Genomic DNA, 26,458 nt, shown 5'->3' with positions numbered 1-26,458 from the left:
GCTTCTTCCTAATAGGAGTTTGAAACTAAAAACATAAATTTTAAGATACACATATTTATGTAAACAAAGCATAGTTCGTAAATAATTTAAATCTTTATTTTTAAATGATAAAATAATATTTTTATTTTGAATTTTGATCAAAACATTTTCTGTAAATATTTATGGACGTGTATGACTCAAAAATATTTTCAGTTATGTTTACTTATACAAATTTAAATTTCTAACTACATTTTATTATTTGTTTCCCAAAATAATAGATATCAAATTATACATAATCCAATGTGAATATGTTATAAATTCAAGACACAAAATCAAACCAAACGCAAGGGAAAAAAGTGTGTTAAATCTGATTTTAGTCTATTTAAGAATCACTAAACAAGTATGGTCTAATCGAGAAGAATAAATGCACAATCCAATATTCTAAAAAAATAACTGGACGATAAGATTGTTTATGAACAAAGTTACATATATATATATATATATATATTTAAAACAACATTATTGAATTTAAAATCAATTAACCAGTTATAATGAACAAAGTTAAAAAACAATTCTACATATTATATTTTCTAAGTTGAAAAACAATACTTCTTCAAATCTCAAACGTGATGAATGTATAAGAAGGAATGAAATTCAATATTTTACTAATAATATAGTTCTTTTGCCCATCTCATTTATAATTTTATTTCTTCTATTCATCATATCAATATAAAAATAATCAGTGACAGTTTAAAAAGAAAATCAACTTTCTTGGGCCTAAGCCCATTTAGTATTTATAATTAATTTTAGGCCTTTTAAGCATAGTTAAACCTCCCGTCCCTTCAGATCTGCGAAGAGTTCAATCTTATTCATCGCCTCGTCCGTGTCCATTCTCATACCGCCGCCATCGACGATTTCTCTCATACTCACTGGTAATTTAATCGGAGATCTCTGTTTCTTTTATTCCTTTTGGTTTCAGGTTGCGGTTGATTTCTCGTTTAGGTTTCGCACAGATCGTTAGATTTGAATCTGAACCAATCTATTCGTTTTTAGGGTTTGGTGAGGTGATTGAAGTTCGTTCATAGAGAAAGATGTACAACGGAATAGGGTTACAGACCGCGAGAGGATCTGGGACTAATGGTTACGTTCAGACGAACAAGTTTTTCGTGAGGCCTAGGAACGGTGGTAAGCCCGTTAGTGGAGGAAAAGGGTTTGCGGATGATCAGGGAACCGCTGGTTTATCCAAGAAACCCAACAAAGACATCCTTGAGCATGACCGTAAGCGCCAGATTCATCTCAAGCTTGCTGTGCTTGAAGACGAGCTTGCAGATCAGGGCTTCTCTGATGCCGAGATTGCTGAGAAGCTTGAGGAAGCAAGGTTGAAGTTTGAAGCTGCTGCTGCCTCTGAGGAGAGTGATGCGGTTGGTGATTCGAAGATCTCCGATACACAGACTCATCAGGTTGCTGCGAGGAAGGAGAAGCAGATGGAAGCTTTTCGAGCTGCGCTTGGTTTGCGTGATCAGGAGCCGGCTGAAGAAGGGATCATTGAGGAGGAGCCAACAGGGTTAGTGAAAGAGAGACGGGAACATTCGTTTTTGGACCGTGGTAGTGGGAGGAAGAGAGATGAGGGTGTTGAGGTGAAAGATGGCCAGGGTAAGGAAAGCAAGAAGGAGCGTGGTGATGATGATGTGGATGAAGTGAAGCGTCACAAGAAGAAAGTGAGCAAGAAGAGAAGACATGATGATGATGATGATGATGATGATGATGATGATGATGATGATGACTCATCTGAGTCTGATGGTAAGGGACGTGACCGCAGAAGGCGCTCTAAGAAGAAGGCTAAGGGGCGTAAACAAGAGAGTGACTCTAGCAGCTCCGATTCTGACTCTGACAGTGATAGCGGAGAGAAGAGGAGAAGGAAGGTTACAAAGAAACGTGGTAGAAGCAGGAGAAGTGTCTCTTCTGAATCTGAAGCTGAGAGTGACGACAGCCTGAAACTTCGGAAGTCACACAAAAAGAGTCGACCCACCAACCAATCAGTTTCAAAAGATTCAATGGACAAACCTGATGAAGGAAGAGGTGGGCGAAAGAGACATGATTCTGATGTTAGCGAGCCTGAGTCTGAGGATGAGAAACAACAACTGCGAAAGAGAGAAGAAGCTTACCGCAGTGGACAAAAGCCGAAAAGAGATCAGGAAGACTTGGAGTCTGATCATCTTAAGGACATGCATAGAGGTGGCAAGAAAGCTGCAAGAGACTCTGATGACAGTGAGGCCGAGTATGGGAACAATAGGAAACAGCTGCGCAGTAAGGTGGAAGTTTACAGTGGAGGAATGAGCAAGAAGAGAGCTGAAGAAGAGATCGTGTCCAAGCATGATTATGATAGGAAGCAAGTTGCAAGAGACTCTTCTGATGACAGTGAGGCTGAGTATGAAAATAGGAGGAAGCTGAAGGATGACAGTTACCAAAGAGGAAGGAAGCAGATAAGAGAGGAGGACCACAGTCGCTATGGAAGGGACAGGTATAGAAGCGATGATGCTGGTCAGAGACGTGGAACTGTTAAGGATGTTGATGATAGGTATAGAGGTCAAGCCAGCGAGGAAGAGGATGAAAATGATAGGGGTCGATACAGACAGAGACGTGAAACGGTTAAGGAGGATGATACGGAGTACAAGCGTGGCAGGGAGAGGTACAGAGGCGATAAGGAGGACAGGTATAGAGATGATGTTGCTGCTGGAAAAAGACATGTGACGGGTAAGGAAGACGAAGATGATGAAAGAGTTAGCAGGGAGCGTGAGTACTCAAACAAGGGTCGAAGTCATTACGATGGCCGATCAAGCGGGAAGAGGTCCTCCTACGCTGATAGAGATTAATGATCTTTGTTTCATATGTATGTTTTAAAGTTTCCCAAACATTTTGTGTGTTTATGGGCTTGTCGCAACGTAAGCCTTGTTTTGCTTGCAAACTATCTCTTTCAGACTTTTATTATGGTTACATGTTGGTCTAAAAGTAAAAGTTTAAACCATAATAATTAGACCCGACTGTTCTAACCGGACCGAACCAAATACTAAATTAAACCGAGTTGGCACCCAAAATACACCAAGAGATGATTACTGCCAAATATTTTAAAATATAATATAATATACATAAAGTTATTAATTATATTTGTTTCTAACAACAAAATGTCTAAAAGTATGATTTATAAATTAAATATTTCATTTGAAAGTATCTAAAATTATCCAAAAAGCTTAATTAACCAAATTTATCTAAATAATTGTAATTTAAAACATCTAAAATTATCCAAAAGTTCTGGAGTAACCAAATTTATTTGAATATTTTTCCGAAATATCTAAAATTTTTTAAATTTTTTAATACGTGTATCTTGTTTATGTTAATTATCCAGAACTATCCTAAAAACTAATCCACATAAAATCAACATGTGCCTCTCTGATGGCGTTGGCCCATGATCTAGTGAAATTGATCAATTTGTTACATCTTAGAGTTAGTGGGACATTAAATGCAAAAGAAACTAACTTAAGGTAATGGGATTAAATTGGAATGAGATCTCATCTGTGGACTACAATAAAAACCTATAGACTAAAATCTAGAGGTAATTGATGCTCTCTTCATAATATAATAATCTGAAATCGAGAGAGCGCGGGACGGCAGTACAGAGAGACGAGGGAGAATTTTTTTTGTTCAACGAGGAGGGAGAATAATTAAAAACAAAAAAAAAAGAGAGAGAGAAATGAAATAAAAAATAAAGAAAAAATCGCAGCGGAGACGAAGAAGAAGAAGAAGAGTTGAGGAAGACGAAGAAGCTTGAGCTTTTTGTTACTCTCTACTTAAGCTACCAACTCTCCCTTTTCCACAGATTCTCAGGTACTTTTTTGCTTCGCTCTTTCTCTCTATTGCTGTAAAATTTGATCGCCAATTTCTCAGTGCTTCGATCGATCTGGGGGGGTTTCGACGTGATTTCGTTTAACCTAGATGCGAATTTCATCAAATAAGCACCTGAGAGAGGATTATGTTATTTCGGTTGAATCGGGGATCAGATTAGAGGTTAAATAAACGTGCTCTTCTCTTAGGGTTTGGTGGTGGTGGTGGTGATACAATGAGACCTAACACCAGGAACAAGAACAAACGGCAAAGACCATCAGACGCTGCTGATTCCTATTCTCAAATTCTCCGGTACAATATATTTCACTTCTTTGCATTTTATTTTATTTTTTCCCCCTTTGAATCTAATAACTGATGCGAGAAGATAATGCGCAAAAAACAGATGAACAAACACGAGAAAGTAAATCGACACAGAAACTGAAACTTATGCGAAAAACAGATAAATAAAACATGGTTCAGTAAAGATAAAATTTTATTAATTAGAGGCTAAATGTATTTTACTTTTAAGTAAACCTTTGCTACTTTTTTTTGTGTTGTGCAGCAAGATCCACGAAGCTAATGATGTAACCGATGAAGACGTGAACCAGCTTTTCATGATATCCAAGCCACTTTGTCAAGGCTGCCGTGTCAACACCCGTGACAACCCCAACTGTTTCTGCGGTCTTGTTCCTCCGCCTAACGGAAGCCGTAAGTCTGGTCTCTGGCAGAAGACTTCCGAGATCATCCAGGCTCTTGGTCCTGATCTCTCCTCCGAGCTTCGTGATTCTGACTCTACGCCGGCTGGTTTAACCAATCTGGGAGCTACTTGCTATGCTAATAGTATACTCCAGTGTTTGTACATGAACACTGCGTTCCGGGAAGGAGTTTTCTCTGTCGAAGTTGATGTCTTGAAGCAGTATCCTGTCTTGGATCAGATTGCGAGGCTTTTCGCCCAGCTGTATGCTAGCAAAAAGTCTTTTGTCGATTCTGATGCTTTTGTGAAGACGCTCGAGTTGGATAATGGGATTCAGCAGGATATACATGAGTTCTCCACTTTGCTTCTCTCCTTGCTTGAGCGTTGCTTACGCCATTCTGGAGTTTCCAAGGCCAAAACAATTGTGCAGGATCTCTTCCGCGGTAGTGTCTCGCATGTGACCACGTAAGATTGATCTTAAGACTGCTTATTTGATTTTTGTAAGGCAAGAACATATCTGCTTTTTGGTCTCTTGTTCATCTTTTCATTTTCTTGTCTTGTAGGTGCTCAAAATGTGGGAGGGAGTCCGAAGCTTCTTCAAAGGTCGAAGATTTTTATGCCCTTGAGTTGAATATCAAGGGCCTCAAAAGTTTGGATGATAGTTTGAATGATTACCTTAGCTTGGAGCATCTCAATGGGGACAACCAATATTTTTGTGGGAGCTGCGATGCCAGAGTAGATGCCACACGCTGCATTAAGCTGCGCACACTACCTCCTGTTATCACTTTCCAGCTCAAACGATGTGTTTTCCTCCCTAAGGTGGTTTCCTCGATCTTAATACGCCTTTCTTACTGACTCAGTTGTGCACGTAGTTTCTTTCAACATCTCTACCTCTTGTATGCCTTTGTGGATTACCAATGCTGACGTATGTTTCTTGGATGTTATCTTCGGTTGATTGATTTATTTATTTTCTTACTCATGAGTCATGATCATTCCCATACCTTTTCCTTTGCTTCTCCTGATACGTTTGTATGTATAAAAATTGAAATCTTAGATAAGACATTGTTAAAAATTTCCTGATTTTTTTTGCTGGATCATGTCAACAGACTACGGCTAAGAAGAAGATTACGTCCTCGCTTTCCTTTCCTCAAGTGCTGGATATGCGATCGAGATTGGCAGAGTCTTCTGAGAATGAGTTGACATACGAACTCTCTGCTGTGTTAATCCACAAAGGAAGCGCTGTGAACAGTGGACATTACGTTGCTCACATAAAAGATGAAAAGACTGGCTTGTGGTGGAAATTTGACGATGAGCAAGTGTCTGAACTGGGTACACATCCATTCGATGGAGGTTCTTCTTCAACTGCACAGTCCGAGAGTAATGGTGCCGCTAGTAGTGGGAAAACCAAAGATGTCAAACAATCAGGTTCTTCTTCTATTAAGTCGGAGGTTTTCTCATCCAGTGATGCTTATATGCTGATGTACAGTCTTAGATGCGGTAAAAAGGAAAGTCAGGAAGGACAAAGAGAGAACCCTCTTGACATAGCCAACGGAGAAGTTGCTAGTGTTCAACAGCCGGAAGGTTGTTATCTTCCGTCACATCTCGATAAATGGATCAATGACCTGAACGCAACATTCCTTGAGGCGTGCAAGCAATTTGATTTAACAAAGGAAAGTCAATTGAAAACTTTGACTGAAAGGAGGCAAGAAGTACGGACTATACTTTCAGAAGCTGCTGTTCAGTCACTTGAAGAACAATATTTTTGGATCTCCACAGAATGGATTCGTCTATGGGCTGATACCATTTCGCCCCCGTAAGTTAATCTCCTCATACATGCATTTGTTGTTATTCTCTATATACCAGCGCCTGCTGGTAGTATTGATATGATTTTCGATTTAGAAAATTAGATCACATCCATGCTTTCAAATGTTTTTGTACAATGTAGCGCTTTGGACAACACCCCGTTACTTTGTTCCCATGGGAAAGTTCTTGCCTCAAAAGTTACTTGCATGAAGCGTATATCTGAACTTGCATGGACGAAGTTAGAATCAAAGGTTAGTGCCTTTCCCTTTTTCAAGACAAAAACTATTCTTGTCTTCAAGTTTTGTATCAGCTGACATCATAAACCATGTGTCATACTTCTGTTCTAGTATCATGTCCTTGAATTATTTGCTGGTTTTTGCCACACCCTTATTTCATCTTTTTTCTTATACGTTCATTTCCTCTTATGTTTAGTTCAATGGTGGACCAAAGTTAGGGAAAGGGGACTACTGCAGGGAATGCCTTATGGATGGTGCTCGCATGGTTGTCTCTTCTGACAGTTATAGGGATCGAAGAACATTCATGAAAAACATAGCAACCGATGTTCTTTCGGGAAAGTGCGAGGACGGAAATTATTACATCTCTAAAGCATGGTATGCATTCAATTGTCCTGTAACTTATAAGTTTGTAATAATACCGTTTTTGCATATTTGTGCGTGTTCGACACTTGATGCATTTGCAGATGGCGACTTTAGCACGTAATTACTATTATTATTATTATTTTGTGGGGGTGTTACCACAGTTAGCTGCTTCTATGATAAACGCCACTGGGACTCGCACTAACATGTTTCAAAAATCTTGCTCCTTCTAAAGCGTAATATCACGTTTCCAGGTTGCAGCAATGGGTGAAAAGGAAAAACATTGACGCTCCCAGTGAAGCAGATGCAGGACCTACAAATGCAATCACGTGCAGTCATGGAGAGCTGATGCCTGAGCAAGCGCCAGGGGCCAAAAGAATTCTAGTTCCAGAGAATCTCTGGTCATTCCTTGTTGAAGATGCTTTAAAAGTGACACCAGAAGATACTTCGGGTTGTCAATGTTTCCCTCTGGACTCCATCCAATGTTCTCATTGCACATCCGAACTTTCTGAGGTTGCAGGCGTCGAGGATGCATTAAGGTTAACCATTGTTTACTTGCTTTTTCTGTTGGTCTTGATACTCTTTAGATATTTTCTTACGTTCGGTCTGATGCAACAGAACAATAAAGGCCAAGCAGCGCCAAAATCACGATAAGTTAGCCACGGGAAAGGGTATAGCATTAACGCCACAAAGCCCATATTTCTTGTTGCCATCTCCATGGCTAATGCAGTGGAGAAGCTATATTAACATGACTGGAAAAAATAGTTCCTCAGTACCAGAGCCTGAACTTCTTGATGGAGTCATTAATACTCTCAAATGCCAGAAGGTAAGATTCATTGCTGGGCAGCGATTTGGTTTATATATGTACAGAAGTGCTTAATTCTAAATTGGGTTCCCTGACTGTTTTCTCTATTTCCTCTCATACACCTATTTAGATGTGTTAGTAAAGGCTGGTGAATATAAACTGTCGTATATCAGCAAGCCTTCTTTCATCCTCCCACTAGCAATCTGAGCATAACACTAATGGTTTGTTCCTATGGTTATTGGTTTCAGCACACTCGACTCCTTGAAAGGCTCCCTGAACTTGTCTACAGACGTGGCTCATTATTTCAAAAAAATCCATCTGTAAGTGCATTATATACAGTAATATGCTTCTCAATCAATATTGCAATCGTTTGAATTAATAAAGCCAAGATCGAATGGAAAACTGAGAGTGTTCATTATTGGCACAGGAGAGACTGACTTGTTTCTGTAGAAGTAAGAATAGTATATATGACATTATTCAAGTGTAGAGATATGGTTGTGTTTCGTAACTGGTTTTATTAGGGCTTGGGAGGGTTTAGGATCTCTAGGATAAACTTACTGGTTTTAATAGTTTGGTTATGTGGTTCTGTGGTTTGATTGTCGTTTCATTTTGAGATAATGAGGGAATTGTGCTCTGAATTTGGCAGTGGCTGCGCTTCAGTTTACATCATTTGTCTTCTTTCTTGGCTGTTTTTACCGATGAGATGGAAAATGCTTACTTTGATCTAAACTCTTGTTTTCTGCACATTTTTCTAGACGGATAAGCTGACAATCATCCCTGAGGATGACTGGAAGTATTTCTGTGAGGAGTGGGGAGGGATCGTGGAGAAGGGAGTCTCTGCTCTTATTGAGGATGGTAGTAATATGAATCGAAGTGCATCCCAGGACGTAATTGACCTTGATCAGGATTCTTCTCCTGATGTTAATATGGAGATTGATAATCAGCAGCTTATTATCAGGACATTTCCAGAGGTAACGTCTTGAGCTTTTGATACTACATTGAATTGTAAAGTTGGCTTAGCTTCTCGCATGAGGCTCAGATGTGTTATACTATGATGTTTTTTTTCCGTAAAAGTAGATGTGATCATTTGTAATCGTTTGAAGTTTATGAGTTGCATTTAACAATAGCTTTTAACCTCGGCTAGGTTTGTGAGGAATGCATAGGAGAGAGGGAGAGCTGTGAGTTGATGCAGAAGCTCACTTATTCTGAAGGAGATGTATCTGTCTGCCTGGTGCGCGGAAAGGAAGCTCCAAAGTCAATGTTAAATGCATCTGACTCGAGCTTTGAGGTGGACCGTCGCACGTCAAAGCGTTCTCGAAGAACTAACTATGGGAAGCAGACTAGCCTGAAAGTTTCTGCAACGACCACTGTGTACCAGTTAAAGATGATGATATGGCAACTACTAGGGGTAATGTCTTCTAACTCGAGAATAGTCTTAGAAAGTTTCACTGGGTTACTTGTGGATGATAGACAATGACATGTGTGCTGTCATAATATGCAGGTGATGAAGGAAAACCAAGAACTTCACAAAGGCACACAACTGATTGATCAAGAATCTGCAACCCTTGCAGACATGAACATATTCCCTGGCGACAAGCTTTGGGTGAGAGATACCGAGATACATGAGCACCGCGATATTGCTGGTAAACAAAAACTTTCATAATTATTTCAGTGTAGCTAATTACCTAGCTTAAGTTAAGATTTATCTGTTTAAGAATAAACCATCTTGATGTTTTCAACAGATGAGCTTTGCGATACGAAGTCAGGGCCTCAAGATATAGAAGAAGGTTTCCGGGGCACACTATTGACTGGAGATATCACTTTTGAAGCCTGCTAGTAATTCTCAGTTAGTTGTGCAGGAGATGGATGACAGTTTTTTTTTGTAAAGGCAAAGGCTTTGAAGCTTTATTTTGTGCACAAAGATATTGGTGAAAGCTTGCAAATGCCTGAATCCGTAGATGTTTAGGCGTGGATGGATTTGAAGCTGTTGAGGCTTTTTCTGTGTGTGTTTCTGGTGTACGTTTTATTTTAGTGTGACATTTGTGTTACAAAACATCTTTTAAGTGCATATTGAAAGTAGTTCATTTACAGAAACTTTGTTTTGTTTGCACAAAGGTTCTTTTACAGAAACTAAAACGGGAGCTCAGTATTCGTTATCAAATCCATATGTACAAATTACAAACATTTATCCCATTAACTCATATCTTGCTTGCTCTTATGGCTTAGTGAACAGGAGTTGCTCCACCAACACTCTTGGATTTAGAGAGAAGCAAGTCTTTGAGCTGCTTGTAGTTTATCAGTTCCTCTAGTGCATCTGATGTACTTCGAGCCATGGAAAATTCAGATTCTGTGCCTGACTCTGAACCTTCTCTCTCAACCCCATACATTGACGCCATGTAAGTGCTCGAGTCTTGTCGTAATGGTGGTGCTGTCTTCAACATTTGAACGAGAACTCCAACCGCTGCGTCCTGTGACTTTCTCCCTATAGGTAGCGACTGTGATATAGAGCTTGAAGTTTTCCTTCGGTCAAGACTTTTGCTGCACCCGAAGAAATGCAAAATCTTATGTCAATATATATATGGTATGAGCTGTGCTCATTGATCAGCTTTCTGTGAAAAGATTTAAGAAATGGGTAGAGCCAGTTTACCTGTACTGGAGTCCTGATTCGTCAACATCATCGAAATCAAAAGGGCATGAACAATCAGGTTCATCCAAATCATCTGCAGAAGAAAATCTACTCGGGCTCCTCGAAAACCCGAATCTTGGTGAGCCACTTGAAGACAGAAGTCCAGAGAACCTGCCTGAATCTTATTTGCTGTCCTTTGTCAGCTGAAAGATTTGATTCAAAAGAAAAAAAGCACAACGTCAGCTAAACACTGTGATCTAGCAGTCGCATTCAGCAAGACACATTATTAAAAGTAAGAAGCGTAAAAACCTTGTGGCCAGGGTATTGGTTCATAAATCCAGAAGGAGAGTCTCCGCTTCTGGAGCTCTTGTAAAATGCAATCCCAGGAAAAGAAACCTGGGATGAAGTGGAGCGTCTCGTGCTTCTTGGGGAAAAAGGAGGGAGTGGATTCCTATCAAACGTAGATGAAGAAGGAATGGTCACTGGAGCAGTCACTGGCCTCGCATTAATCCTTGGACTATAATCCCCTGAAACATATCTTGGAGTAGAAGGGAGGTGAAAGAGGAGATTTTGAAGTGTACGCCCTTACAAACACAAGACTCCACTCGCTTTATAGAGATTTTGAAGTGTACGCCCTTACATTTAATGGTCTAGCAATGAATGGGTTTAGGATTTACATCTTTAGGGCCCAATTTGTGTGTACTCTCCGAAGATTTTTTATTTTACTAAGCCCGTTATCATTGTCTTCGTATTTTTTTTAGCTTTAAAACCCTGTATTAGATTTTGAAAGGTGGGTATATATTTTGTTTTACATTTTTTTAGAAATTTAAATTTTATATTTGTGTTTTTCTTTATATAATATTTTTCTTAAATGATTAATAAGATGTTTTAATAATTATATTAAAATAGTTAGACCACACCTATATCAATAAGTAAAATCATGGGCATATATTATTTTTGACAAACTTGTTAATCGTTTTGGATGTTCTCGATCATATTTTTAGAAGTGGACGTTTGGTATTAGTTCCGATTTTATTTTGGGAGTTAGTTTTTTCGGTTAAAAGTTACTATAAAATAGGGTTTATAAATATTATTTATAGAATATTTAAAACTAAATATAATGATTATCTCTAATTGGTCCAGTAACTAAGATGATTTATTTTATATTGTAAAGGATCAGCTTTATAATTATATAAATAGTAACAATTAATGATATGGTATATGAACTCAATTAAATTAGAATGAGCATAGTTTTATGATCATTTATAACATTGAATATGGGTTCTGATTTATTTTCGAATTTATCACATTAGCCATGTTCTTTACGTTGACGCGGACATAGCGTCAAGCGGCTATAATTAAAAAACAAGATTGAGAAATTTAATCACAGCGTCAGTAGTAAGTTGCCGCCGGCGACTATCGCTAGTGATCGTGTCCGTGTTTTCATCGACGCTGTAAATATTAGCGGCTGACGCCGACGCGGCATCTCAAACATATATCGCTAGCGTCTAATGATTGCATGAGCTGTCATTAAGATTCCTTTACATTTTTTGATCGCCGTCGTTAAAGCAGCGCGTTCCGGAATGTTTGCTGGTCTGAAAATTGTTATGATGTATTCAATATTTTTTTTTTAAATTTGTGGTCGGAATCAAAAAATAGATTAGGGATTTTCACAAGGAAAAAAATCAGAAAGGAAAAATCTTAAAACCAAAAACTAACCGACGGAGAAGTCTCGGTCTCTCCAAAGCAATGAATCTGGAAATGTTCATCAAATCAACATCTTTCCGGTCGAAGAAAGAAAAAAAAGAGGATAGAGATCGATGGAGAAGTTAAAGGAGCTAATCATTCAATATCTCGATCTTTCAAACATGCATCCACTTCTAGATCTGTAAGTTTTTGTATTGTCTAAAGATTCCTAGTTTCTTAATTTTTTATTTCAAGCTCTTAATCGCTTTAACTTTTGACTTGCAAGAACATACCAGATCGAATTAACAAAATAGATCAAAAATACAACAATACGAAATCACCGACTTGTCCAGATTCATTCAAAGCTCGAGTTAAATCCAAATAATGAAGGCTTTTGGCATAATCCGACTACAGAAAAGTAAGTATAGATATAGAGATCCTTACATAATAAATTGCAACCTTTTTGATTCTTTTCATATGTTTGTACTTTTCAGATGCAGGACAAAGGTCGGACAGATGAAGACCTTATTTTATTAATTAGTATCTAAACATCGACTATAAAAGCATCAGAGAAGGTACAATTTTTAAAATGCTGTTGTGATCTGAAAAAAATACATTGGACAATTAAGCACCGTTTAATTCATGCTGTTGTCTTATTAATGTTTACGATTCATGTGCAGGTCGTGCAGTGACATTCTAAAGACTGTGACGGATTCATTTGACCGTAACTAACAATTATAAAAACACTACAACCTGAGAAAAGATAAGTTTTTAAAACAATGACATGGCTCATTTCAACGCATACAATGACTTCTACAATCAAATTTAAGATTTGTAGAATCTATTACATGAACTTTTATCTTTATTTTACGGGACAAAGTTGACTGTTGTATGATAATAAGAGACATAAGGCAAAGTCCTGCGAAATCCATACAATACAGAGATAAGTCTTGGACTATTCACTTGTCTATTTTATTGAATAAATCTTTTCTTCTCCAGCATTCCACGTTTATAGCAAATTAGTACATGTCCTTGACTATAGAGTAAAAATCTAGATTGTTGTATATTTTATTGAGTTGTAGTATTAATGTATACAATTGAAGTGCATGCCGTGCAGTTTCATCTTTAGATACAAAGCTTTATTCATGTGAAGACCATGGGACATGAAACATTCTGCAACACGTTTCCAAGTATGTACATCTTAAACTATTAACATTCTAGTAGTTAGGATGCGAACTCAACTTGGTGATTGATTGGAACTGAGTATGGTAGTTAGGTAAAAAAAACTGGAGATTGATTGCAGTGTGTTTGATTGATGTGTGATTGACATGTTTAGTACTACTCGCTTAAATGAGTATTGAAAAATTAGAAATACTGTTATTTTAAATGACCTAAACGAAATATCAAAGTATGTTGCTTTTAGTAAAACTATTGAACATGAGAAAAAAAAATTGGCTCTTCGACCATGACATGAATTTTTCCAGAAGTTGAGAAAACATTATTTGAGCGTTAACACACACGCATATGGTGTGTAAGCAAATGCAAGTGTCTAGATAAAAAATATATCATCTAAAAATATAATAATCTCAGAAATCTTGAAAAATCTCTTTGAAAATAACATTTTTTGTTTGTTTATGAGGTTTACCATCCTCGTCAACAATCAAAATCTTCAACTCTTTTTTAGATGTGACTCTAGAGATAGCAACATAGAGTTGTCCGTGAAAACACACAGGCTGTGGTAGAAAGATGCCAACATGTGAGAGTTATTGTCCCTGACTTTTATTAATAGTTATAGCAAAAGCGACATCAATAGGTAGTTGTCTTCTCCTCATCTTGAAAAGCATCTTCTTGTCTGAAGGTGTTATTGACAACCTCGGAATCAACACTACTGCGCCAACTTTCTTTCCTGTAATAACTCGTGCTTTGACACATAAATCATACATATCTATGATCTGAAATCTTAGTTCCATTCATCAATCCTCCATCATGATCAATATTTCTGAGCAACATCACTGGACATCCGATATTCAATCTAAGATTATGATTAGGTAAACCAGAAACATTGACACTGTTGAGAAAATCTGGAGTGAGACCTTGATCATTAACAGATCCAGTATCGGATGGGTCAATGGTGTCAGAACTTAAGTGAATCTTTTCTTCTCCTAAATTTCACGTTGATAGCAAATTAGTACTTGTTTTAAAACACAAATAGACACGTGAATAATGATATGATAAATTAGGAACCTTGAAACTGATCCAACATGTGCTGGTTTATCTTGTTCACGTCATCATTCGTTGGACATAAAATAGCTCTATCTTGAAAGAATTTAGGGTCGTTCTTCTGTTGCAGAGATACATCATCTCCATAGACTTCTTTTCTTATTGCTTCAATTGGATCATTTGCATCCATAATAAGAAGTTCATCTGGAATGGTGATTAATGCCACACCATCGTTAGGGTCACCAACCTTCCCGTCTCCCACATCCAAAATCCATTGTGAAAATTCTCTTAGTTCCTTTAGCTCCTCAGCACTCATATCACTTGAAAGCAACCTCATATTCTTTGTAAGTTTGAGTACTTTGCAATGTTTCCAGATATATGATGAATTCAGAGACTCTAACACAATTTCGGCCCTTGAAGCACCGTGAATAACTGGCAACACTTGGCTGAAATCCCCACCAAAAACTACCACATTCCCAACAAAAGGCTTCTTCTCTGTACTCCTCATAATGTCTGCTAAACTTCTATCTAATGGCTCAAAACAATGTTTGCTCATCATTGGTGCCTCATCCCAAATTATGATAGAAGCCTCTTTCACCAAATTAGCAGCATTTGTACCTGATGTTAGATTGCACAGCGTGAACTCATCAGGATTGATAGGTATACCAAATATTGAATGTGATGTCCTTCCTCCTGGTAACAAAAGAGAAGCAATTCCATTTGAAACAACATTCAACACAATTTCTCCCATGGATCTAATTGCAGCAAATAACAATCTCCACAAAAATGTTTTTCCGGTTCCACCAAATCCATAAACAAAGAAAACTCCACCTCGTTTTCCTAATACATCATCCATAATCTCTTCATATATTTTCTTCTGCTAATCAGTAAGCTTTACGATGTCCCTTTCATGTTCTTCTCTTAAGGCATCCTTATCGTAGCTGAGTTCAACCATAATAAGAACATTCTGAGAATCCTTGCCATCACGGTCTGGTTTTGGCATTTTATCCCAGTTAGCCAGAGATGTTCCATTACTCTTCAATATCTTCTCAATCTCGATAAGGGCACCATCCTTGTTTTGAGCATCAGTAAGACATAATCCTACACAAAACGATGTATGTAGGCACATTACATTCATAACTATATGATAAAATATTAAATAAATTAGAAATAAACAATTGGTAATTTTAACAGGTCTATCAAATCGTCTCCTCTAATTGTACTCTATGTCTTCAGAAAGTAACTCACATGTACAATCCCAAACCTTTTCAGACATTGACAAAGTATTAGAGATAAGCATGATAGTAAAAGAATGATGCAGATATGATGCAAAATTGTCAAAGTTTGTCCTAATAAGATCATCAATATATTCTTGATCATCTTCTAGCAGACCACGAGCACGGCTCTTTATAAGTTGGATACTGGACATCGTTAAATGTTCTAATTTCTTCAAAACATGTAGGGCCGCGAACAATATTAAGCAATACTCGAAGAAAATATGCTTCTTCTATGCTAGTGGTGCATAATTAATCCTTCCAATGCTGAATCTTTTTTCTGTCATGGAATTTGCTTTCCTTCTTGTTCCAAGTAAACCTTGTTGGAATTTCAGCTATAGTGAGTGTTCTAGGAACAACACTAACCTTATTTAGTTCAAACCAGCCCATGAACATTGTATTCTGAATCAAAACACGACTTGTCACTTCCGCAAATGTATCATCATCCTTGAAGACAATCATTTTCTTCCCAGGCAAATGAAAAGAAAATTTCTCCACAGGCAATGATCTATAATGAATAGGAAACTTAAGATTCCTCCATGCACCTTCACAAGTAGACACATACCTGAAACCATTATCAAATAGGCTTATACTTGTAACAACATCAAATTATTAGATTCTTTAATTGATAAAAGCCACATAATTAGGTATCTACCTTCCTTTAAAGAAATCTTGTATTTCGTTTTTCTGTTCTGGATCAGAACACTTGTCGTTTTCATTGTCTGTTGAAGTTTCTCCTTTCTTTGGTGGTTCAACAACAACTGTAACCTGATCCGAACCCTTGTTAATATACTTAAATAAGTATTTGATTGATACTGACTGATTACACCACTCGACGTTGATATGAGCCTTGTAACGAAGTGATAGTTCTTTGTTATATGGTATAACATATCTATTGTCGCATTTGAAACCATTTTTTTTTCTACAAATCGATTGTTATCCCTTCTCCTGTAAACTGGGAACCCTTCCTTGTTCACTGTAGTTTTGTCCGCAAATGACTTTGAAAACATTTTAGAGAATTTGCCATTTTCCATACGCAGTGAATGCATGTTTACAACTCCACATGGACCATGAATCATCATGTCTTTAACCACTTCATATAGTTCGGGCTCTTATGTTTTGTCCGGAATCTCTGCTGATATAATCTTGTCAATCTGATTAGTCCGCGAGAAATTAGAGGTTGAATGCATGAACAATAAAATGTGAGCATGAGGCAAACCACACTTTTAAAACTCGATAGCATACATAGCTGCATAACAGGAAAAAATAGTAATCTGAACACAGCCAGAATAGAAAAATATATAAACTAAAATTATCAAAATGAGATTTACAAACATGCCACAGTCTTCCCAAAAAGCTCATTATCGGTTAGATCAATCATTCAGGAATCCAATTTCATCTTGAACATTCGGCACATAATCTCTGGTATATCCTCAGTCTTTAAATTTCGCTTAGACAAATACCTTGTAATCTCAGGCGATTTTGGATTGCACGTAAAGGTTATGAAAAGATCTGGAAACCCAAAATGTCTACAGATGGCCATAGCATCTAGATAGTTGTTCTTCATGAACCTTGGTCCTCCAACAAAAGAAGCTGGCAAAATATACTTTGTACCTTGGTCATTCATGTTTAGTTTTCCAGCATTTTCCACTTGCTGAATAGAGTCAAATGTGTCAGACCTCAAACATTTATGATTCAGCCTCAAAAAACTTAGCATGTTCGTCTCAATATTAGTGAATGCGTCGACCAGAAACTGTTGAAACAATCTTCTTGAGTGTAGAAGAGTATGACACTCGCCATCTCTCTCTTGAATTCGACAAGCAAACCATTGTCTCATACTAATATGATCCCTCTTTAGCTTCTCGGTCGCTGATGTTGCCCTTTTTTTAATTCCAAGTCTGAAACCATCTTCACCATATGTAAAAATGAGAGGATACTGAAGTGCAAGGTATGACGGATGTATCTCATTAATCCTTTTGAACCAGCCAGTTTGCTTTTCTTGTAACACAATGTCTAGCTTGTCCATCTCTAAGTTAAAATCACCTGGGATCAAGGCAGCAACCTCTGAAGCTGTTGGAGTATCGTACGTCATTCCATCCTTTTCCCGAGAGCTAACAATCCTCATATGAAAATGTTGATTGTCATTCAAATTAAATCGTTCTCGGACAGATCGAAACTTCTGGACATAAGGATTAACATCGTCCAACACCTTGATAATGTCCTCAATGATTTGCTTTCTCAAATTGTGCTTTTTGACCTTGTCCACTTTCTTCTTCTATTTGATGAAAATTTATGTATACCAATAAACAGTTTAGTAATTAATGTATAAAAATGAATCATTCATGATTTTACAATAGAAACAATACCTGATTACGACATCTCTATCATCCACCTCGTTTTCCGTGTCAACAATATACAGTTGAGAGAACTTAGCTGAATCACCTTCATCTTGTTTCATACTTCCCATGAGGTGGTAGTTTTCTCCTTGTAGTTGAAACATTTGTGGTTCGCGTCCATTTGCACATGAATTATCAACTTTACCACCAAGAGAAGTGAATGAGAAAACCATATTCAATGCTCTTAAATTTAATTGGTAATATTTGCTCTTCTCATCATTTCCGGTAAGTAGATTCTTTATAACCAAAGGACTTTCTTTTGAAGAGAGGCAACTTTACTTGTCCCTGGCCACAACATAGAGAAAACTGAGGATCTTTTCTGGTTCTCTTCTTTCTGTTTAAACGTTCGCCATACCACAGAGAGGCAACTTTACTTGTCCCTGCCACAACATAGAGAAAACTGAGGATCTTTTCTGGTTCTCTTCTTTCGGTTTAAACGTTCGCCATACCACATAATAGCTCTACAATATTCACACTTGAAGGTAGGATTACCATCGTCAATGTACTCTGAAATCATAGTGAAAATCAATCAACATAGCTAAATGTAATAAAAAACTAATCATTCACTAAATGTATGCAACTTACGTGTTTCTTTAACAACAATCTTTGGTTTGGCTTTCACATCGCTAACAAATAAATTTTTAAAGATTTTGGCCATATTTTGTATGCGATCTCTTTTTGTGCTACTCTTGAGATTGGCTAATGTATCTTGGATTTGATATGGTTTGTCAGATTCAATATCACTAAATTCTTCTTCACTACTTATGTCGTAAATCTGTGCATGCAAACCTTGAAATGCACGTAAATAGTCAAGTGTTAGTAAACTAAAATATAGCAGTAGTTAAATATAGAGGAAAATGAAACTATAATTTCTAAATTATCGAACGGTCCTGATATTGAAATATATTCTTTATGTTAGTTCAATAAAAACATACCAGCTTCCCCATCGCTATCATTTTCCTCTGATATTTGGTTGGTCTGATAATCACGGTGAACCGTAGATTTTACTATTGATAACGTAGTCAGGTTCGAGTCATATTGAGATGTTTGACCTTTTCAAAACTTCGAATGGCTGGTAGAATTAATTATGAAATTGTTAAATAGAATTAACATTAATAGCAATAGAATGTTAGCTTTCACAGATATTATTAGTTACAGAGATAATTTTTTTTTTACAAATAAGAAGTTTCATACATTGAACAACATCTGAATGCAAACGGTTCCTCTTTGGAGTAGAAAAACTATGTGCAATTTTGTTACCTGTTTGAAAAAGATTAGGCATTTATATTAAAAACACATAAAATGTTGATATTTCAATATTATTTATAGTTGCATATACCTGGAGGTGACTCAAAAATATAATTTGAAGCAGAAACAGCCTCATGTGTTGTTGTTCGAGGTGTGTTTGTCACATCTCATAAGACTCTACTGAATATAGATTTCAAAGAAACCGAGCCAAAATTACCAAGTGTATTCATGGATGAAGTTGAATTCCCACAAAAACTCTCGCGTTTCTTCCTCTTGTTCATAGTAGCTTGATATGAGTTCAATAATCAAACAAAATAAAAGCAAATACACATGTTAGATATATATAACAATCATCTATATAACATGACAATGAAACAACAAAACACTTGCAATGTGTTTGTTACTTTCACGCAGTGTTTTGAAACCCGACCCGGGCCTACGGTTGAACCGGTAAACCCGGTGACCCAGAAAAATCAGGTTTGGATTTTGTGAAAAACCCAATATTTAGAAACCCGCAAAAACCCAGTAAAAGCCGGAATCCGATACCGGTTGAACCAATAAATAACTTTTACTTCTTTTTTAGTTTTTAATTATGTTTTTAACTTTCAGATTATATTTTATATTCTAAATTTCCAATTAATAAGTTAAGTGCTGAAAAAAGGTTAGGTTTTCCCTTTCAGTTTTATATTTGTGATTTTTAGATTTTGATGAATATTTTACTATGCCACCTGAAGAAAATGAAGTGAACGATGGTAGAGAGAACCAAAATTAGTTGATCTGATTTGATGTTAGTTTATTTTCGTTATTGATAATTTATTACAATGATTTTTTACTTTTGGTTTATTTTGTATTTGAAGTTAAATTTATTATTCACATTAAACATTTAAAGATTTATAAATTTTATGTCTTGATTTTTTAGATGTCATAACTTTTACCTTGTTAGAGAAAATTCTAAATAGTCTAAACTATTGTTTGATATTTTGTATGCCAAATGAAAATAAAAATATAAAAACTAGAGTTAAGTATTTTCTAAATGTTTTAAAAAATAAATGTATACATATCCAAACTATTATTTTTTGTTTTAAAAACATTTAGAAAATATTAAACTTTAGTTTCTACATTTTTATGTACATAGCTGATATATTATTATATAATAAAATTAATTCATTTATTAACCCGCGGTCGACCCAGTGACCCAACAACCCGGTAAATTGTCCGGTTCAGTATCCGGGTCGGGTTTAAAAACATTGCTTACACGATATTTCTGATTGTTCAATTTTATTACTTGAAGCTTCTTTTTCTGTACCTGTGTAGTCAAACAATTGTTAACAATAAAACATGAACTTTATAGATATTGTTATGGACTATTAACTATAAAATTGAAATACTTGTGCAGAAATCTATACCTTGTGATGGATCATTGCTATTTTTTGCACCAGCAGGACCATGAATAACCTTTCTAAGAGGTTGGTTTGACACATCTTCTAAGACACGTCTTTCAGGCCTTTCTGGCCGTGTTACAGCTGACTTCTACCCAGTTGACATATTATTTGGCTTTTTCATCATTGATTGCGAATTCTCATTGTATTCTCTTGTTTCATGTCTCTTCCTCTTAGGTTTTGATTGACCATTCCCAGACATCTCTACGATGTTTTCCTTGTTCTTCTTCATTGTTCCAAATAGAAACGATGTTGTTATAAGAGAATATTGATTGTTCGAAGAATATCTTGTTTTACTAAATTTTGGATTATTATTTCAAGATATTAGTTTTCAGTTATTAGTCTTCAGTTCAGATTTACTTTTTTATTCGTATCATATCCCGAACTAAAATAATTTAAATCATGATTTGCAGGTGGTGATCTGTCATATTTATAAGATATATTTATGTGAAGGTCAGGGGATACTTAACAATGTTAGCAAACGTTTTCAGAACCAAGTAAGTTTAAATCGTTTTTCACATTTCATTTAGTAGAATTGAACTGAGAAAGATAGTTAAGAAACTATGTGTTTGCTCTTGATTGTTGTGTATTTGATTGATGTATGCTTACGACGGTGGAAATTAGCCTAAAAATATATTAGGAATGGAACTGATTCTGGATAGTTAGGAAATTTGGGAATGCATTCTATAAACTGATAATTTTATCAGATTCAACCAAATAGTTTTTCTATTCATATATTAAGAAAAAAAAATATTATTTAATTCATAGAATCTAGATAAAATATCAAAGTACAAAGAAATAAAACCATTAAAGAAGCAAACACGTAAAATTAAAAAAAATCTAGACCTTGATTCAAATCAGCCACTTTTAGTATCTTCACCTTCATCATTATGTAGCTTGTCAGTCTTAATAACATTTGTGCATTGATTCTTCCTTGAATATGTTGAATCATGGTGAAGTGACTTGATTCTCTTCAACATAATATCATTAAGACTCCAAACTTTCATGGCACTGAATTTTTCCACTTCAGATGACGTCTTATTTTCATCAACCGAAATGCCAAATCCATAAGTTTTACCAACTATCTCCACTAATTCAGGTGGTAACATTTCACGAACTTCAACCTATTTAAATTAGTTATACTAATTAAATTAGCAGGTAGTAAACAATAAACAATAAATTAATTCCTAAAAAGAAGTAGTAATATATCACCTCATCCAATAAAACATTAACGACTTTAGCTGCAACGGTTCACAATAGATGTTGCGACTGAGTCTTGAAGTGTGAATTTGGACTTACCGGTCTGATCCTGCACAAGCAAGTCTAATTTGTACCTGAAAAAATAAATACCAATTTTAATATATTAGAATCATTATATAATAAGAATTTTTATGAAAGATTTATATGGTAAAAAAATAACATAGCAGAAACCTTTGTAACACCACATTGGCAAAATTCACACCACCAAATTAGAACATATTTTTCATCAAATGAAATAGACTTTGAAAACCTTATTGTGGCATACCACACAAGCAAGATAATACCATCCACTCACGGTATCTATAGCATAAACCGAACAGATCACTCTACAGTTTCTATCCTACAAAAAAAAAACATAAAATCTGTATAATAATTGTGGTAAACAAATAATAAAATGATCATTTTATAACTGAAACAAACCTTATAACAACGTTTCATCTCTTGAATGGTTCTGAATGGAAACTGCGACCATTTTTAGCGTTTTTCCTAGATCTGAATCTTGTCATTGACATGTTGGTACATATCAAGAGAGTTATCATCACCATGAAACCTAAATGAAAGGAACATCAAAATCAGCAATTTTATAATTCATTTGAATACTACAATTTTATAATAAGAGGTACTCGCATTTGTTTTAGTGCTTGTGCTTCCTTGATATCTGGGTTTATCAACAACAATGTTGAATTAAATGCATTGGAGGATACACACAACTCCCCTGAAACACAAATAAAACAAATATAAAATTTTCTAAAAGCTAAACATTAAAAAAATATTGAATGTAAAAACTTAGCTTTACTATTACAATAGCATTGTAACTGCCGATTTTAGCAAATCTTATTAAACAAACATCACCAATGTCTGGTTGTTTGCCTTCACGGGTCAAAATCTCGGCTAATTTACCTGTAATGCAGCATTGAAGGCGCATATCACTGAGATAATAAATAAAGTGATAGTAGATTAAAATTAACAATAATATTTTTAATTATTTTTAAACATAACTTACTTGATATCTCTTAGAGTAAACTCCAATTTGGTCATTTCTTTTCTTGCACCTTGAACATTGTTTAGACCACCAAGTCTAAGACTTCACCAATAACATCTGATATGCAAATATGTTAGTTATATAAACGTCTTCATATATATTCATAATCAAATACAACGCATAACAAAACATATGTTACCAATAAGAAAACATGGGTCACTTAAACCATTGATAATGTTGGCAAAATCTTGGAGGTCGAGGGACATGTTGTGGCATGCAAGATTTGCATCTGTTATTAAAGTTTGTTTCACGAACTCCATTTTGAAAACATGGCTGGTGTGTCGGTTAAGACCAGATGCTGGACATAATTTAAAGTTAGTAATAACTTTCCATTCTCCAACACCACATTATCTCTCGAGTTGTTGCAATAACGATTGGTTGCAACTGGCTTGGATTTTGACACCCTAAAACATGTAAAAACAAAACATCAGTTTATATATTAAACATATCAAATAGACGATAGGGAGAGTGCATGTTCTTACATTTTTGTCTGTTAAAACCATCTCAAGAGAAGCACCAAACTGGTGACTGAATGAGACCCACATATGAAGCACTTTTACTTGGACACTCCATGCAGTCTTGAAAGGCTTAACATCACTTAAATTGCTGATTTTGATTATGGAAGCCATTCAAATAAATGACGGTAGACAGTTTGGAGATTTGGAATGGTAAAGTTTCACGTGTTTGATTGTGTTATTTATATACTCGTACTGGCTGGTGAATTATTGAAATCGAAATATTATATAAATCGTTGATATTTAGGAATATTCTATGGATATATATTATTGTTGATAATAATTTATGTTTGTTGATTTTTAACTTGTTAAATTAGATAGGATATCATAATGTAGTTGTGATTTTATAACAGTGTTTGTTTAGATGAATATTTTATCAATTTGACAGAAATTCATCATAGAAAAGGATTTGCATTTGGATCTGGTGTGATTGGTGGAAGAACTGTTAATTACTCTGTTGTAATAATATTTGAGATTGTTGTAGGTAAAATTAATGCAGTGGGTCAGTTTTAACAAACTTATTTTAAATGAAAACAGTAGTCTAAGAGAATATTGATCGACCATTCCCAATATCTACGATATTGTTATAAGGGAATTTTTAGTTTTTAGTTTTTAGTTTTCAGTTGAGATTTACTTTTTTATGTTTATCATATCCTGAACTAAATAATTTACATAATGATTTGCAGGCTGTGATGTATCATATTTAGAAGAAATATATTAGCGAAGGTCAGGGGATACTTAACAATGTCGGCAAATATTATCCGAAGCAAGTAAGTTTAAATCATTTTTCACATTTCATTTAGTAGGAGTTGAACTGAGAAATGTAGTTAGGTCACTATTAAAAATTATATTTATTTTTAATTGTGTTTGCTCTTGATTGTTGTGTATTTGATTGATGTAAGCTTGCAGTATTAAAAATTATCCTAAAAATATAAGGTTAATTGATTAGTAAAACTTGGCAAAATTTAATTTTATGATAATCGCAAAAAAAATTATTATTTCAACCATAGAAAGCTCAAGTTAACTTATTATTAAAACACTCAATTTTATTATTTCACCAATAGAAAGCTCAGGGTTTTGGAAATCATTTATTAAGAATACAGAAATAAAACTTAAAAAAAACGCAGGGTCTTTCTAATTGTTCTTCTTGTTTTTCATCTCCTCTTCTGAAAGCTTCTCAATCTTGACAATCTTAGAACACAACTTCTTTGATGTAGAAGTAAGCTCAGGAACTTCATCTCATTCTTCTTGTGTACGTTTTAACGAAGGTGTATTCAAAACTGAGCATTCTTCACCCTCAATCATCCAAGATCCCTAAAACACAATAATATTTAAGAGGTGAATCACATATCATAACAGCGCTAATATTAATAAGTTAGAAATGCATTAGAAAATACCGCATCCCCGATGGTCAGTGTAGTTTCCTTTGCTGAGGTTGTATCACTGTTCTCACCAATAGTGATCAAATTGTCTATAGACCAAACCTTTAAGACCTTGTAATATTCTACTCCATAAGCGATGTTTTCTTTTTAAATGGTAATACCAAACTTGAAAGTTTTACCAAGGACATCCTTAATTGATCTTGGCAACAATTCAGATCTTTGATCTAAACATGATACGGATATGTATTAGTGGGTCAAACACTTCTCAAACTGTTATTATAAAATTAAAACGCAATGATATACGTCACCTCATCCAAAGAACCATTAAGAATTTTGGTTGCAGATTCATCCAAGATCATGTTTCCTATGACATCAAGTAGCAGAAATTTTGTTATGCCAATATCATCCTAAAGCATTAAGTGAAGTTTAAACCTGAAACATAAATCACATCACTAATTAATAAGATATGATATATAAAGTAATATATGATCATTACTAACTAAAGGTCGGATCATACTTTGGTTTAACATTAGTAACAATCCTGTCACATTTCTCACACCAGAAGTTTGCTCCAGTGCAGCAATTAGGAACTTTAAAGGTTTTATGGTTGCATAGATCACAACCAAAATAATACCACACATAGTCTGTATCAACAACATAGATGGTAGCTACAACCTTGCACTTCCCAATCTGCACAATACCATAAACCAAAACCAAATAACGAATTAGTTTTTTATTATCATCACAATATTGCAACGTTAAAAATTATAAACGTACCTGAGTTGATTTCAACAGTTCGACAATGATCTTATTTTCATACTCATTCTATCTGTATATGTTAATTTTATTTTCAGCCTTGACCATCTGGTTATCATCTTAGTTTGATTCAACCATAGACATTGATGAATCATTATACTTAAACCTGATTAAAAGTGATAGAAACGAAATTAAAATATATTGATTTTTTAATATTTAATATATATATATATATATATAGATAACTTACGCTTATATATATCAATATTTAATACAAATATTGATAACTTACGCTTCTTTCCAATCGTCAGCTTCTTGAATTGTTGGATTGATAACAACCTCTAAAGAATTATATACATTGGATACTTGGAGAATTCCTAAAACACAAGAATCATATTAGCGAGACTTAATTTGAAAAATATAACTATAGTATAAACTGGTACTAATTATATATTTTACCCTGAACGATCCTATATATCTTAGCAAACTTGATCAGACAGACAACAACACCCATTTGTGCTTCTTCACTATAGGGTTCCAACATCTCAGCAAACTTACCCCAAATACAGCATGCTAGGCGCTGATCAATATATATCATACATTAAAATAGCATCAATATATAATATTCCCTATAGACAGAAAAGTCTGATAATATAAAAAACACTCTAACCTCATATCCCTTAGTGTGAATTCGATCTTCTTCAGTATCTTTTCATTTTGACATTGGATGGTTTGTAACTCTCCAACATCTAAAGCCTGACCAATAACATCTATAAAATGAATATAAAATGTTTAACCAAGCAAATAAGAATAGCAACATATAATCAAAACATAGATAATCTACTAATCGTACCAATC

At 35.3% G+C, this 26,458-nt stretch overlaps 3 protein-coding genes and 1 long non-coding RNA gene across 4 annotated transcripts; 2 read left to right on the top strand and 2 right to left on the bottom strand.

Annotated features, from left to right (window-relative positions):
* The first annotated feature begins 784 nt into the window (after window positions 1-784).
* On the top strand, window positions 785-2,973 carry LOC106418282 (pre-mRNA-splicing factor cwc-21). Its single transcript, XM_013858949.3, has 2 exons — window positions 785-911; window positions 1,033-2,973. The coding sequence occupies exon 2, from the start codon at window positions 1,071-1,073 to the stop codon at window positions 2,850-2,852; it is 1,782 nt and encodes a 593-aa protein (XP_013714403.1). The 5' UTR covers window positions 785-911; window positions 1,033-1,070; the 3' UTR covers window positions 2,853-2,973.
* Window positions 2,974-3,412: 439 nt separating this feature from the next.
* On the top strand, window positions 3,413-9,850 carry LOC106416953 (ubiquitin carboxyl-terminal hydrolase 26-like). The gene is made up of 14 exons (XM_048766094.1): window positions 3,413-3,861; window positions 4,068-4,170; window positions 4,421-5,017; window positions 5,116-5,371; window positions 5,659-6,365; window positions 6,498-6,606; window positions 6,788-6,966; window positions 7,206-7,490; window positions 7,570-7,777; window positions 8,005-8,076; window positions 8,512-8,727; window positions 8,901-9,164; window positions 9,258-9,399; window positions 9,499-9,850. The coding sequence occupies exons 2-14, from the start codon at window positions 4,094-4,096 to the stop codon at window positions 9,591-9,593; spliced, it is 3,207 nt and encodes a 1,068-aa protein (XP_048622051.1). The 5' UTR covers window positions 3,413-3,861; window positions 4,068-4,093; the 3' UTR covers window positions 9,594-9,850.
* On the bottom strand, window positions 9,604-11,171 carry LOC125591603. The gene is made up of 3 exons (XR_007327688.1): window positions 10,692-11,171; window positions 10,404-10,585; window positions 9,604-10,294 (listed from the first exon to the last, which is right to left on the bottom strand). It is a non-coding gene; the product is annotated as an uncharacterized LOC125591603 (long non-coding RNA).
* A 2,832-nt stretch (window positions 11,172-14,003) lies between these two features.
* Window positions 14,004-15,144, bottom strand: LOC111206856 (ATP-dependent DNA helicase PIF1-like). Its single transcript, XM_022704284.2, has 2 exons — window positions 14,313-15,144; window positions 14,004-14,230 (listed from the first exon to the last, which is right to left on the bottom strand). The coding sequence occupies exons 1-2, from the start codon at window positions 15,142-15,144 to the stop codon at window positions 14,004-14,006; spliced, it is 1,059 nt and encodes a 352-aa protein (XP_022560005.2).
* Window positions 15,145-26,458: the final 11,314 nt, after the last annotated feature.

The sequence above is a fragment of the Brassica napus genome, chromosome C8 (assembly GCF_020379485.1).
Source record: "Brassica napus cultivar Da-Ae chromosome C8, Da-Ae, whole genome shotgun sequence".
Taxonomy (NCBI): Eukaryota; Viridiplantae; Streptophyta; class Magnoliopsida; order Brassicales; family Brassicaceae; genus Brassica; species Brassica napus.
Note: the sequence above shows the minus strand (reverse complement) of the source record. Positions and strands in the feature narration are given on the sequence as shown.

Coding starts and splice junctions, on each gene's coding strand:
- LOC106418282 (XM_013858949.3), top strand. CDS start 1,071: ATGTACAACGGAATAGGGTTACAGACCGCGAGAGGATCTGGGACTAAT.
- LOC111206856 (XM_022704284.2), bottom strand. CDS start 15,144: ATGGATGATGTATTAGGAAAACGAGGTGGAGTTTTCTTTGTTTATGGA. Junction 14,231..14,312: donor CATGTTGGATCAGTTTCAAG/GTTCCTAATTTA, acceptor CGTGAAATTTAG/GAGAAGAAAAGATTCACTTA.
- LOC106416953 (XM_048766094.1), top strand. CDS start 4,094: ATGAGACCTAACACCAGGAACAAGAACAAACGGCAAAGACCATCAGAC. Junction 6,366..6,497: donor GCTGATACCATTTCGCCCCC/GTAAGTTAATCT, acceptor TGTACAATGTAG/CGCTTTGGACAACACCCCGT. Junction 9,165..9,257: donor TGATATGGCAACTACTAGGG/GTAATGTCTTCT, acceptor CATAATATGCAG/GTGATGAAGGAAAACCAAGA.